The sequence below is a fragment of the Bos mutus genome, chromosome 11, assembly GCF_027580195.1.
Source record: "Bos mutus isolate GX-2022 chromosome 11, NWIPB_WYAK_1.1, whole genome shotgun sequence".
NCBI classification, from domain to species: Eukaryota; Metazoa; Chordata; class Mammalia; order Artiodactyla; family Bovidae; genus Bos; species Bos mutus.
Window position 1 is genome coordinate 104,457,291 of NC_091627.1, and position 14,986 is coordinate 104,472,276.

The following is a 14,986-nucleotide window of genomic DNA, read 5'->3' on the forward strand; positions in this document are numbered from 1 at the left end:
CAGACTTTAAATATTCAGAGACACCTTCATTAAACAGGGAGCTATTTTAGGTCTTGAATAAGGCAATGGTGGGCAGGAAGGGGATCACTTGGAAAGGCTGACCTAACAGTGATATGGAAAAATGTAACTTGTGAGAGGAGCTGTTGATATTAACCAATGAGGTGCCTGTTGACTTTCTAGCCTTTTGATGCTGGGTTCTAATTTATGAGATATAAGTTATGGCCATTAAAATTATCCCAGAATACCCCCCATGATGACATTGGAGGCAACATATTCTAAATGATGAGGGTGAGGACTGACTCACATCCGATTTTATGTGAGAAACGAATCTTTGTTTATTTGGGGTTTGCCTGTTATTGGGCCATAGCTGGATATCCCCCTCCTCAATAAAGAGGAGGAAATAATTCAGATCAGGGAGCGACTACTACAGTAATAGAAGCCCAAGATGACAAAAGTACAGGTGAGACTGAAATTCAGAGAAAGGCTGTGACTCTAAGAGGTGTTTTAAATAGAACTTGGTAGTCAAAAAGTTATTAATTCAGATAAATATTTATTGAGCACCTATTATTTGCAAGGCACTGTGTGAGATACAAAGACATATAAGTCATGTCTCTGCTTACAATCTAGTTGAGGAGATAATACACATACATAAATTATAAAGCAAACCTTATAGCCTTATGGTAAAGAGATTTTGAAGGAAGACCTGTATTCAAGACCTGACTTTCCTTGTACTAGCCATTATGTTGGACAAGTTATTTAATCTCTGTAAACTTCAGTTTGCTCATCTGTAAATTGTGGGGAATAACAGTACCTACTTCAGAGGGTTGTTGAAAGGACCAAATAATTTCCTTCTTGCAAAACTCTCAGCTGAGTGCTTAATCCATAATAAGCGCTCAATAAGTGCTGGCTACTAGTAGTGGTATTAAGAGATCTAGATGCTGGGACACAACAGGACAAGGTCAGTGCACAAAGTCCTCCAAGAGAGAGGGACTAACGGCTATAAAAAAAGAACTTCTGGAAACAACAGTGCTGCCCTGACATAAAGGGTGCTTTTCCTGTCCAGCTGTGGCCTCCAGTTATATAAAGTGCAGTGATGCCTGGGGCTTCGGACAAGAGGTTTGTCTGAGGACTGCCTCCTAACCTTTGTCCCTAGTGTCTGACAAATGTCTTCAGAATGCTGACTCTTTAAAGTCACATCCTAATTTCTGGCATCCCACATCAGCTCTGTAACACAGTGGGTGGACAGTGTTTCTTCAAACACTGTGGGTGCAGAGAGGCAGAAAAAGGAGAGGGGTAGCCAGCATAGGTGTGATGACCAGGTGATGGATTTAAGAGGGGGAAGACCTATCTTGAGTTTTTGTGGAGATCCTTGGACTAAAGCTTTCACCCAACTCAGTCTATTCCCTGTTTGGCGTAACGCCGTTGATGCTGAATAACTGATGATTTAGAACTGAAGACTTTGCCACACACACTGCATTCAAACGGCTTCTCTCCTGTGTGAACTCTCTGGTGTCGTGTGAGCCGGCACCTCTGGCTGAAGGCTTTCCCACATTCGCTGCATTCGTATGGCTTGTCTCCAGTGTGAATCTTCTGGTGCTGAGTCAGGGAGGAGCGGTCAAAGAAAGCCTTCCCACACTCGCTGCACTGGTAACGAGGTTCTCCAGCATGCGCTTTCTGATGTCTGTTCAGTGACGAGACCCCATAGAAGGCTTTCCCACACTCATTACATTCATATGGCTTCCGGCCTGTGTGGATTAGCTGGTGTCGCGTAAGAATACTTTTCTGGCTAAAGGCTTTCCCGCACTGGTTACATTCATAAGGACTTTCTCCAGTATGGATTCTCTGGTGGCGGGTAAGGGACGAGCGGTCAAAGAAGGCTTTTCCACACTCGCTGCATTTGAAGGGTTTCTCTCCAGTATGAATTCGCTGATGTACAGTCAGAGACGAACGGTCGAAGAAAGCTTTCCCACAGGCGTTGCACTCATAGGGGCTCTCTCCTGTGTGTGACATCAGGTGTCTGCTGAGACTGCTCCTGTGGCTGAAGGCTTTCCCACATTCGGGACAGTCATAGGGCTTCTCACCAGTGTGAGTTCTCTGATGACGGATGAGGGAGGAGTGGTCAAAAAAGGTCTTCCCACAGTTACTGCATTCCTGGTCTCTCTCTTTAGTGAGAAATTTCTTGGGAGGCGTTGCCCTGTGCCGCAAGCTTTCCTCCAGAGAAGGGGTTTTCTTGCAGGCCTCAACTGTAGGGCTTTCCTTCTCTGTTCCCAACCTGCCATCCAGTACATAAACTTCAACTTTAGGAGATGGAGGACCTTTTCTTCCAAGATTTTCCTTCAATGATCCTTCTGATTTTTCTTCTTCTGAAGCACCTTGAATCTCAGGCTTAGTCTCCCAATCTGGAATGGATAGAAAATACAGATGCCTGTTTCTTTCCTGGGTTAGGAAATGTTAGCACAGAAAGGAGGGATACTGTGATAAATCTGAAAAGTAATGACAGTCACTTTGCTTCCTCCCACAAATAGTATTGCACTCTAGGGAGAAACCAAGACCTGGGACTGAAACAGGGAATAGAACTGGTAGTGAAAAATCTCAAAAAAGAGGAGAATTTCCATTGGGAAATAGCCAGATTAATTAGGAGTGTCAGCTAAGTGGAGGGGTTTGAATGGACAACATGACAGGTCTATAAAGGAAACATTTGGTGAATGAAGGTGAACAATACTTTAAGGTGTAGAGGGGGAAAAAAGAAAACGTGTGGGTGACAGAGAATAAACAATATAGGAGAAGACTTGAATTTGAAGAAAAATATGATACTCAGTACTCCCTCCCACATGCACCCAAATACCAACCACAAGGCAAAACAGAACTCTCCTGCCCAGTTCATACTCAGTTACCTAGAGAGACATTCTCTGCACCTTCTTTCCCCTCAAATCCATGAAACTCCACTAGCCAAGGCTCGTCCCCTCTCTTCAACTGAAAAATCACATCAGGTCCGGGTACTGGAAGTCCTGCTCGTGGAGAAAGAAACAAGCCAGGTGGTCATATGAAAATACACAACAATTCCAAAGTGAATTCCAGCCTCTTAAGTATTTCAGAGAGAAAATGCAAAAGGCAGGACGTGCACACCAGGTATGCAGAAGTGCAGGAACCTCTGAATGGAGGTCAGGACTAAGGTTCTAAAAGGGAACAAGTGGCATCTAGTCAGAGTGGATAGACTCTATTTGAATTAATGTGTTTATTCTTCACCCATGAAGTCGATGGGGTGCTCCTAGCTCTAGCACTGGTAGGATGGCAGGAAGAGTCCTTACCTCAGGGAAGCTGAGAATGAAAAAAGACTACCTTGAATAAGAATGTGTAATGTAGGTGCCCATTTTTGCTTATTGTTTATGCTTTAGTACAATTATTTTTGGACACAACTGTACAACTAACATACACATGTTAAGTATGATTTTACTTAAACAAGTGGGTTGTGTTCATTGTAGGAAAACTAGAGACACAGACAATAAGAAAAATCACCTTTCGTATTTTGTATTCATTTCTTTCTTTCTATTCACTTTAATACAGAAAAATACCTATAGATACACTTTGTTAAAAACTGGATAATGACAATTATATCTCAATTTTTTTTGGGAAAAAAAAAACTATTGGAGAGCATTATTTGGAAAATAAGGCTACCCCATCTAAAATCATTTCTATTTGATTTATTTTGATATCTACAAGTTGATAATTTCTAAATCCATCATGACTTATTGTATGTAATATATGCCAGACCCTTTTATAAGTAAAAGATCATTTTAGGCAGAAGGCTCCCAATTAAAAACAAACGAACAAAAAAGTAAAACTGGAGGCCTTCCCTGGTGGCTCAGATGGTTTAAAAAAATTGGATAATGAAATAATGCTGAATTGTAAATTTGATTTTCACATAATAATAAATTTAAACTGTTATTTTAATTAGCACAGCTCTGCCTCACCATTAAAATTTTTTTTAAATTTATTTGTGGCTGTGCTGGGTCTGCATTGCTGTGCGGGCTTTTCTCTAGTTGTGGCGAGCCCTCTGTGGTGCAGGGCTAGGCTGCTCAGTGAGGGGGCCTGTGGTTGTCCAGTCTGCTTACAGCTCAAGGACCCCTCCCAGGCTGGGGTTCAGGATTAAGAAAGCCGCTGTTATTGTAACCGCTAAGTCACATCCCTTTGCTCTTTCATCTTGTCTCTCAGGGGTTCCAACTCAGGTGGGAGAAGAAGAGGTGTCAATATATTAGCCTCTTAACTCCACATCAACTCAATACAGGGTCTACTCCTGGTGGAAAGTTCTCCTTACCCAATGAGACGATGCTCTTGTAGTTCTCCAGCATCACCTCCTTGTAGAGGTCCCTCTGAGTAGGGACCAGACGCCTCCACTCTTCATCTGTGAAAACTACGGCCACATCCTCGAATGTCACTGGGTCCTGGAAACACAATCATGTTCTCCCTTATTCATAATCCTTCTCTTACATGGACCAGACAAAACTGTCATATATGACAACAGTTTGGAGGATGCTGCGGGAATGGAAAGAAAATGGTTCTGACAACAGTTTTGAAGCATTTGGGGAAAGTGCAAAAAAGCCCTGAGGCATGACTTTTTGGTCATAACCCCACACTACCTTTCTAGCTGAGCCTTGGAGTATCAGGGGCTCTTTTATCAGACTTACAGAAAACTTGGAAGAATAGAACAAAGACCCTTCATCCAGCATCCCCAAATGTTAACATTTTCCACATTGGTTTTATCTTTGTCTCAGAATATACACATTTGCCTATCTTTTCTCCAAAGTAACTTGTAAACATGATGCCTTTTTACTCATTAATGTTTCAGTGTATATTTTGTAAAGACAAGGATATTCTCTTGTATAGTGACAGTATAATTGTAAAAATCAGGAGAGGAGTGACATTATTATCTAATCTATAAACTTAGTCCAATTGCACCAATTGTCTGTATGTGAGTGTGCGTACATGCATGCTCAGTCATGTCCAACTCTTTGTGACCCCATGGAATGTAGCCTGCCATGTTCTTCTGTCCATGGAATTTTCCAGGGAAGAATACTGGAGTGAGTGGCCATTTCCTCCTCCAGGGAATCTTCCTGACCCAAGGATCGAACCCAAATCTCCAGCATCTAGCATTGGCAGGTGGATTCTTTACCACTGAGCAATCTGGGAAGCCCTTATGTATGTGATTGTGTGGACAAATCCTTAAAATAGTGGTGTTGATTAGATCATCTCTAGGCTTTCTCTCAATTCACTCCGATGTTCTTTGATTCTGTAAGTTCCATCTTTATCCCCAAGTCTAAAACCCAGATGAGTCTCCAGAGTGTCTGCAGAGGTTCTAAGCAGAGCTCAGAAGTAAAAACTCTCTGCCCTGGGGCATAAAGGGGGTAAGCTGTGTGTCCCTACCCTCACAAAAACTCTCTCTCCAGGACTCTTTCGACCTCACTGGGGTGCTTTATAGGATGTGTCACATTCTCTGCCTAACCCAACACTCCCTGGAATATGGGGGCCTACTTTCAGTCCATTTGTGGATGTACTAAAGGGAAATCAGAACTAGAAACTGCCTGCTTCTCCCCAGACCTTCTCATCAGACCCCTACCATCAGTTTTAAGGCAAAATCAGAGTGAAGGCAATGGAGGCTGTGTCCCTGGTGACAGGCTAGCAGGCACATATTCAAGCCAAGAAGACATCACTGAAAGATACCAACACAAGTCAAATGGGAAAGAGACACTCCTTATGGAGTCCTTTCTCCACCTGGTTGGGTTTGAGCAAAGAAGCCCCAAGATGGAAAGAAAAGTGGTTACATTCTGGAGCCTAACAGTATTTCAGAAACACAAGAGTCTACCTCACCTGGCATCTGGTTGGAGACACAGCAGCCATTCCCTCCAGGGTGCTCTCCTTGCAGAGAAGAGCCGAGTCCTAATGAGGTAGAGAGGTGGGATGAGAAACAGGCTGTGAGAAAGACCAGTCTCGTTTAGTAGTTTTGTGACCCATGAAGCAAGAAATCTCCACACACCAGTGAGTTATGTACCCACCCTCATCCTCAACACCCTACACAAAGGGAAAGCAAAGAAAAGCAAGGCCAAGAGCAAGCCCACCCCATCCCAGAATTGGACTGCAAGGCTATGCAGAAGACAGTGTGGTGCTTGTTTTTACCATGATCTTAGAGGTAAAGTTCTATTCCTGGTAGTTGAGACTATATTAAGGCTCATATTGTCTTTATAAATTCACATTAAATATTGTTCATCGTGGGGCTTCCCAGGTGATGCTAGTGGTAAAGAAGACCCTTGTCAGTGCAGGAGATATAAGAGATGTGGGTTTGACCCCTGGGTAGGGAAGATCCCCTGAAAGGGGAGGAAATGGCACCCAACTCTAGTATTCTTTCCTGGAGAATCCCATGGACAGAGGAGCCTGGCAGGCTATAGTCCATGAGGTTGCAAAGAGTCAGACATGACTGAGCATCTGAGATCAGATCAGATTGTTCATCATGATTACCAGACAAAAAGTATAAGAATTTTATGAATGGCTATATGGGCAAGTCCTGTCAAGGAAACACCCACAGCCTCTTCAAAAGAAAAATACCCCACTCACAGCAACACCTGGTGCTAATGGAGCAACCCTGGGGCAGCCACAGCTTGTTCCACATGACCCTGAGTCTCAATCCTGGGGCCATGCTGATTAGGCCACAGGTGGGCAGTGCAGAGGCTGACCCGTGGACTGATTTGTGGTCTGGTTTCAAAAGATGACATCCATCCTCAGGATAGTGAACTAAGAAATGCCAGGACCACAAGTTAGATGGGTGAATGAATAACAAGGATCAATGAATACACTGCCTTGACTGCAGGACAGTACTCGGCAAGCCTCAGACACACCTTTCCCTCTTCCTTCTCAGGACTACACAATCCCCACGCCCCACTCATGAATCCCTCAAATGCTTGACTTGACTATGTCTTAATTAGACTCTTTATGTGAGAAACTGAGATATACTCAGTTAACTCAAGTAAAGTTTAATGACAAAGATTCACATAAAGCCTAAGAGGCTTTCACAAAATAAAAGGAACCTAGTTCCACCAGTGGGCAATGAGCTGAAAGTATATCATGAGGGACAGAAGTAGCCATGAGAGTCAGAGGAGCCAAAGGTACCAGGAGGCAGAATCCATGAGTATGTGGGGGGCATGGGGTAGAGAACAGGCTGTAATAGACTAACACAGGCAGGTATGTTGGTGGTGAAGCATTGAAAGCAAAGCCCCAAGAATCCCTGGCCCCTGAAACCCTACTTCACCCCAGCATCAGCCTGGACCACAGTTTGCATATAGACTAGCTGTATTTATTCTTAGATTTCCATAAGGCTCTGACCCCACCAGAAGGGCTTCCCTGGTGGCTCAGCTGGTAAAGAATCTGCCTGCAATGTGGGAGACCTGGGTTCGATCCCTGGATTGGGAAGATGCCCTGGAGAAGGGAAAGCCTACCCACTCCAGTATTCTGGCCTGGAGAATTTGTAATTTCTATCAGGGGCCTTAAAACACATACTTTTGACCCAGCAATTTCCTCTTTGGAGTTTTTCCTAAGGAAAAACATACGCAAAGCTTTTTATTAACTATCATTAACGCTAACCTTTACTGAGTGCCATGTGAGGCAACCTCTTAAGCACTCTATATGTCATCTCATTTAATCTACAGAAGATCAAAAAAATTTTTTTTACTTACTTATTTTTGGCTGCGCTGGGTCTTGGTTGCAGTACACGAGCCTTCTCTAGCTGTGGCAAGTGGGGGCTACTCTTATTGTGGAGTATGGGCTCTAGAGCTTGGGCTCAGTAGTTGTGCACAGGCTTAGCTGCCCCATGGCATGTGAAATCTTCCTGAAGCAGGAGTTGAGAACTGGTGTCCCCTGCATTGCAAGGTGGATTCTTAACTAGGGGACCACCAGGGAAGTCCCAGAAGAGCAAACATTTGAAACATCTTAAGTTTCTAAAATACAGGATTTGCTGCCATTGTGTATATGGTCCAGTCCACCCACACAATGGAATACCACTGATATTATCATATTAATATGGCAATGTTATCATATTACAATTTTATTTTATGATATATTAGTAATAACTAGCATGTACTGAACTTTTGCTACTTACCAGGCACTATGCTAAGTACTCTTTACAAGAACACTTGAATTCTATGTTCGTACATTAGTAAGGTAGGTACTGTTCTACAGACTAGAAAATTTAGGCTTTGTAAGAGGGTGAGGCAGAATTTGAACCCAGGAACAGCTAGCACTTTTAAATCTCTATGCTATAATGATTTATTTTCATAAAAAGATAGCCATGTAAATAACAGACTGATAAACTAGAAAATCCCCAAACACATCCAAGTAGGCAGGAAACCTTGATATATGACTGCAGTGGCAACACAAATCTGAATTGGGGAAAAGATCACTACGGTAAACTACAAACAACTTGCATGTTCATTGATAGGATAAATTGCAATTTTATATGTGTGTGTTTCGAGTATTACACATTGATTAAGATACATGGCAAACAGAAGATGAAAAAAGTAGAAGTAATAACAGATTTTCTTTTCTTGGGCTCCAAAATCACTCTGGGTGGTGACTGCAGCCATGAAATTAAAATATGCTTGCTCCTTGCAAGAAAAGTGATGACAAACTGAGACAGCATATTTAAAAAGCAAAATATCACTTTGCCGACAAAGGTCTGTATAGTCAAAGCTATGCTTTTTCCAGTAGTCATGTATGGGTGTGACAGTTGGACCATAAAGAAGGCTGAGCACTGAAGAATTGATGCTTTCAAATTGTGATGCTGGAGAAGACTCTTGAGAGTCCTTTGGACTGCAAGGAGATCAAATCCGTCAATCCTAAAGGAAATCACTCCTGAATATTCATTGGAAGGACTGATGCTGAACCTCCAATACCTTAGCCACCTGGTTCGAAGAACTGTCTCACTGGAAAAAAACCCTGATGCTGAGAAAGATAGAGGGCAGGAGGAGAAGGGAGGTGACTGAGGGTGAGATGGTTGGATGACATCACTGACTCAGTGGACATGAGTTTGAGCGAACTTCGGGAGACAGTGAAGAACAGGAAAGCCTGGTGTGCTGCAGTCCATGGCGTCACAGAGTATCGGACACATCCCACACACACCTGAAACTATGCTTGAAAACTGCCAAGCCATTTATGAGCTCTGATTCCAACAGTCCTCTTCTCTTTATTTCTCTGAAACTTTTTGACTGTTTCGGCAAGTTTCTCACGCTGCCCAGCGCTCAGACTGTGTACAGTGTTCTTGCTGTCTCGCAGAAAGTCCATCCACACCTGGTGCTCCATTTTCCACGTCTACAGAAATGCTTCATGAATCTAGTCCCAATCCCTCTTCCAAACTCATCCTGCATTTCCAAATGACTAAGTATTTTGAGTTAGGCATTCTGTCAGCATCTTAAAACCCTCTGTCCCTATGCAGTTCCCCACATCAATTCCTTTCCCTGCCCTTACAGTTCTCCTTATTGTTTAGTCAATAAGTTGTGTCTGATTCTTTGTGACCCCATGGATTATAGTCTGCCAGACTCCTCTGTCCATGGGATTCTGCAGGCAAGAATACTGGAGTGGGCTGCCATTTCTTCCTCCAGGGGATCTTCCCAACCCAGGGATTGAACCTGTCTTCTGTGTTGGCAGGCAGATTCTTTACTGCTGAGCCACAAGGAAGCCTTTACACTTACAGCAGATGTTTTATTATTTTCCCAGGTGCCTCAAATTCAAACTCTCTCCTGGCTCTCTTACCTCCCAAATCTAGTTCCTTACCAGGTCCTTCGGACTCTTCTTTTGCAATGTTATTTGTATCTTTCCCTACCACTGACACCATCACAATTCAGGCTCATGACAGCTTGATTCAGGACTATGATCACTACCAGCATTCCTGACTGGCTCCCTACACAGAGTCCCTTCCCCTCTCTAATTATGAATGTGACCTCTAGAATAAAAGCACCAAAATTAGCTTTATTCCTGTCAATCCCCAATCAGCCCCATACAATCCATCCTGCTGACCGTGTCTTGTCCTGACCCTCTATGCCCTGACCAGTGTGCTTTTCCCCATCCTTGTCTCCCACTATTCCTCGACCCTTCACTCTTATAAAAAGCATTTACTTCTCAAATCTGCCTATCACTTCGCTACTTCTTTCGTATGTTTTTTTTTTTTTCCCACATCACATCCTACCTCCCCCACGAAGGCCCCGTATCACTCGTACGGAGGTCTAGGGAGGGGAGCTAAACGAGAAAATCTGAGGCGCTTTTTGGAAAAGAGAGGTACTGGAGTGGGCGGAACCCTACATTTAGTGTCAATTACACCCACGTTTATTAAGCAATTGTTATGAGAAGAAGGTACCGGAGGGGCGAAGGAAGCCTCCAAACTTCCAACCGCAGAGCCGGGATCTGACATATAGTGGGGGCACGCCGAAAGGCCACTGCTAACAGTGCCCACACGAAACACGCACACACTGGGATACGGGTACAACTTTCCTAGTCCGCACTTGTCCGAGCAGGGACGTCGCCGCACGCACAACAAACACACACACATTCTGCAGGCTGGCTCCGCCCGCTTCACCTCTTCTACTCCTACTGCACCTTTCCCAAGCTCTCAGTATCCCGTTCTCTCTGCCGCTGCACTCTCTCGGCGGCTCAATAGCACACACCCGCAGCTCTCACCTCCAGCACAGATTGCTCAGGACCCAGGAAGACGGCGCCTCTTCGGGTTGGGAGACCAGTGCGCCTGCGCAGAGAGTTCTGACGCCCGCGCTCCCAACCATAGCTTGGCCTTGGGCGACTCCATTTCCCAGAAGTCTCAGCGGTGGGAGCGCTTTAATATGACGTATAAAGATCTGCGCGAGCGTACTCTTCTGAATCGAGTTGGCGGCGCTGGACCCAATCCTACGTGCTAGTGCGGCAGCTTGATCATGAAAAAGCAACCGGTCTTGGATGCTTGTGAGGCTTGTGTTCCCCCTGGAAGTACTGCTTATGTGTGATGTCACGTCCCTCTGGTCCTCGGATGGGAGGGCCGTCCTAAGGAAATATGTCTCTCTCAGCCTTGGGACTCGTCCCTACTGAGAAGGATTTCTAGTCTTCTGACCCTCCGAAGGGCCTTGTTTCTACTTCAGGTTGTTTGTTAACTGTCGGTTATAAAGTTTGGGCAGGAGAGACGCAGAGTTTGGGTCTGAGGATGGGGCTGCGCAGTGCACATTTTTCTACTTAAGAGAGAAGAACCCAGGGTATACGTGTATTTAATTGGGCAGCAGTGCGGACTCCCTACATTTTGAGCATACAGGAGCCAGCCTTCCATGGTACTACTGGAAGGACCCTCGTTGGAGACATCGTAGGGATTCTTAACCGTAGCTGCATGCCAGAATCACCTGAAGAGCTTTAACATATTGATGCCTGGGCCTCCCCCTGAAGAGTGAGAGTTTGAAAAGATCTGCAAGTGATCCTCAGTTAAGTTCAGTTGCCCAGTCAAGTCCGACTCTTTGCGACCCCATGGACTGCAGCACACCAGGCTTCCCTGTCCATCATCAGCTCCCAGAGTTTACTCAGACTCATGTCCATCCAGTCGGTGATGCCATCCAACCATCTCATCCTCTCTCGTCCCCTTCTCCTCCTGCTTTCAATCTTTCCCAGCATCAGGGTCTTTTCCAATAAGTCAGTTCTTTGCATGAGATGGCCAAAGTATTGGAGTTTCAGTTTCAGCATCAGTTCAGTTCAGTTCAGTCGCTCAGTCGTGTCTGACTCTTTGCGACCCCATGAAGTCCTTCCTGAATGAATATTCAGGACTGATTTCCTTTAAGATTGCCTGGTTGGATTTCCTTGCTGTCCAAGGTACTCTCAAGAGTCTTTTCCAACACAGCAATTCAAAAGGATCAATTCTTCAGCGCTCAGTTTTCTTTATAGTCCAACTGTCACATCCATACATGATTACTGGAAAAACCATAGCTTTAACTAGACAGACCTTTGTTGGTAAAGTAATGTCTCTGCTTTTTAATATGCTGCCTAGGTTGGTCATAACTTTTCTTCCAAGGAGTAAGCGTCTTTTAATTTCATGGCTGCAGTCACCATCTGCAGTGATTTTGGAGCCCCCCAAAATAAAGTCTGACACTGTTTCCACTGTTTCCCCATCTATTTCCCATGAAGTGATGGGACCGGATGCCATGAGCTTAGTTTTCTGAATGTTAATTTTTAAGCCAACTTTTTTGCTCTCCTCTTTCACTTTCATCAAGAGGCTCTTTAGTTCTTCGCTTTCTGCCATAAGGGTGGTATCATCTGGATATCTGAGGTATCATCTGGATATCTGGGTATCTGCAATCTTGATTCCAGCTTGTGCTTCATCCAGCTCAGCATTTCTCATGACGTACTCTGCATGTAAGTTAAATAAGCAGGGTGACAATATACAGCCTTGATGTACTCCTTTTCCTATTTGGAATCAGTCTGTTGTTCCATGTCCAGTTCTAACTGTTGCTTCTTGACCTGCATACAGATTTCTCTGAATGCAAGTGATCCTAATGTGCAGCTAAAGCTAAGACTCACTGATCTATAGCTCCAGGGAAGACTTGAAATTATACCAGAAAAATGTGATAAAGTCTACAGTCAGGAACAAGTCTACACTTAAACTAAAAAAACCCTAAATTGCCTACAATAGTCAAGGCATTGTTACAAATAAAACACAGTTACTGCCCCCAAGGAACTCATGGTCCAATGGACAAATCAGAATGTGAAATTATTACAACACAGAGCAGTGTGTGCTACAATTATGTCATGTCCAAGACACTATGGGAGTAGAATGGAAGAAGCAATAAATTATGGCTGGGAAAGTTGGAAAAAGGCTTCCTCTAACTGGTACACTTGATGATTAATTACCTTCTTAACATTAGTTCAGTTCAGTTCAGGTGCTCATTCATGTCTGATTCTTTGCGATCCCATGAATCGCAGCAAGCCAGGCCTCCCTGTCCATCACCAACTCCCAGAGTCCACCCAAACCCATGTCCATTAAGTCGGTGATGCCATCCAACCTCATCCAATCTCATCCTCTCTCGTTCCCTTCTCCTCCTGCCCTCAATCCTTCCCAGCATCAGGGTCTTTTCAAATGAGTCAGCTCTTTGCATCAGGTGGCCAAAGTATTGGAGTTTCAGCTTCAACATCAGTCCTTCCAATGAACACCCAGGACTGATCTCCTTTAGGATGGACTGGTTGGATCTTCTTGCAGTCCAAGGGACTCTCAAGAGTCTTCTCCAACACCACAGTTCAAAAGCTCAATTCTTCGGTGCTCAGCTTTCTTTACAGTCCAACTCTCACATCCATACATGACCACTGGAAAAACCATAGCTTTGACTAGATAGACCTTTGTTGACAAAGTAATATCTCTGCTTTTGAATATGCTATCTAGGAACTTTCCTTCCAAGGAGTAAGCGTCTTTTAATTTCATGGCTGCAATCACCATCTCCAGTGATTTTGGAGCCCAGAAAAATAAAGTCAGCCACTGTTTCCACTGTTTCCCCATCTATTTGCCATGAAGTGATGCGACTGGATGCCACAATCTTAGTTTTCTGAATGTTGAGCTTTAAGCCAACTTTTTCACTCTCCACTTTCACTTTCATCAAGAGGCTCTTTAGTTCTTCTTCACTTTCTGCCATAACGGTGGTGTCATCTGCATATCTGAGGTTATTGATATTTCTCCTGGCAATCTTGATTCCAGCTTGTGCTTCATCCAGCTCAGCATTTCTCATGATGTACTCTGCATGTAAGTTAAATAAGCAGGGTGACAATATACAGCCTTGACGTGGATGTACTCCTTTTCCGATTTGGAACCAGTCTGCTGTTCCATGTCCAGTTCTAACTGTTGCTTCCTGACCTGCATATAGGTTTCTCAAGAGGCGGGTCAGGTGGTCTGGTATTCCCATCTCTTTCAGAATTTTCCACAGTTTATTGTGATCCACACAGTCAAAGGCTTTGGCATAGTCAATAAAGCAGAAATAGATGTTTTTCCAGAACTCTTGCTTTTTTGACGATCCAATGGATGTTGGCGATTTGATCTCTGGTTCCTCTGCCTTTTCTAAAACCAGCTTGAACATCTGCAAGTTCACGGTTCATGTATTGCTGAAGCCTGGCTTGGAGAATTTTGAGCATTACTTTACTAGTGTGTGAGATGAGTGCAATTGTGCAGTAGTTTGAGCATTCTTTGGCATTGCCTTTCTTTGAGATTGGAATTAAAACTGACCTTTTCCAGTCCTGTGGCCACTGCTGCGTTTTCCAAAGTAATTACCTTTTTACTTTTCTTTAAGAAAAAAGCAACTTAGGCAGAGAGTATAGGACCAGCAAAGATATAGGCTAGAGGATAAAAGTGCAAAGAATCAGTAACATCTGAAGCAGTTCAATTTCTGGTTATGTCAGCCACCAATGAGATGACACTCTTCATGTGTTCATACCCTCACCTTTTTTGGTTCCAGAGCACAGAAGAGAACAGAGACTCCTGTGCCAGCCATAGTTCCCAGGCAGCCCTGCCCCTCTTTCCTCACTCTGGCTCCAGAGAAGGAGGGCTTACTTGCTGGGCACTTGCTGAACCATCTTGGCCATCTGTGTCACCAGAAGTGCTGGCAGAAGGGTGAAACAATAAAAGAGCAAGAAAGGAGAAAAGGCCTTTTGCCCTGATAAATTATTTGTCTCAACTGTAAGGTATAGTTAGAGAAGAGGCAATGAAGAAAGGAAGACGACCTCAACGGAGACAGGTTCAGGCAAGGAGGGGCGACAGTCGTCTAACAACCAGGCTGAGCGCGTGCAGGATCAGGGAAGCTTCATATTTAAGGGGAGGTTTTGCAGAAGCGATACGGGAAGATTTAGGCGGATGAACAGGGGTGGAGGGTCCCCGGATGACGCAATCTGCCCAGAGTATCGGGGTGGGACTTAAAGTTCAGTTTTGTCTTCCTGGAAGTCAGGTGGT

General features: G+C 44.2%; 1 protein-coding gene across 1 annotated transcript in view; it reads right to left on the reverse strand.

Moving 5' to 3' along the window:
- LOC102280757 (zinc finger protein 420) overlaps positions 1 to 10,796 on the reverse strand; it is a 28,201-nt gene extending 17,405 nt beyond the window's left edge. Inside the window, exons 1-5 of the mRNA XM_070380210.1 lie at positions 10,714 to 10,796; positions 5,866 to 5,934; positions 4,316 to 4,442; positions 2,895 to 3,008; positions 1,397 to 2,399 (exon numbers count right to left, since the gene is read on the reverse strand). Coding sequence (XP_070236311.1) covers positions 1,397 to 2,399; positions 2,895 to 3,008; positions 4,316 to 4,442; positions 5,866 to 5,895 — 1,274 coding nt within the window. The 5' untranslated portion in view covers positions 5,896 to 5,934; positions 10,714 to 10,796. The remainder of the gene's footprint in view (positions 1 to 1,396; positions 2,400 to 2,894; positions 3,009 to 4,315; positions 4,443 to 5,865; positions 5,935 to 10,713) is intronic.
- Between the last annotated feature and the right edge of the window lie 4,190 nt (positions 10,797 to 14,986).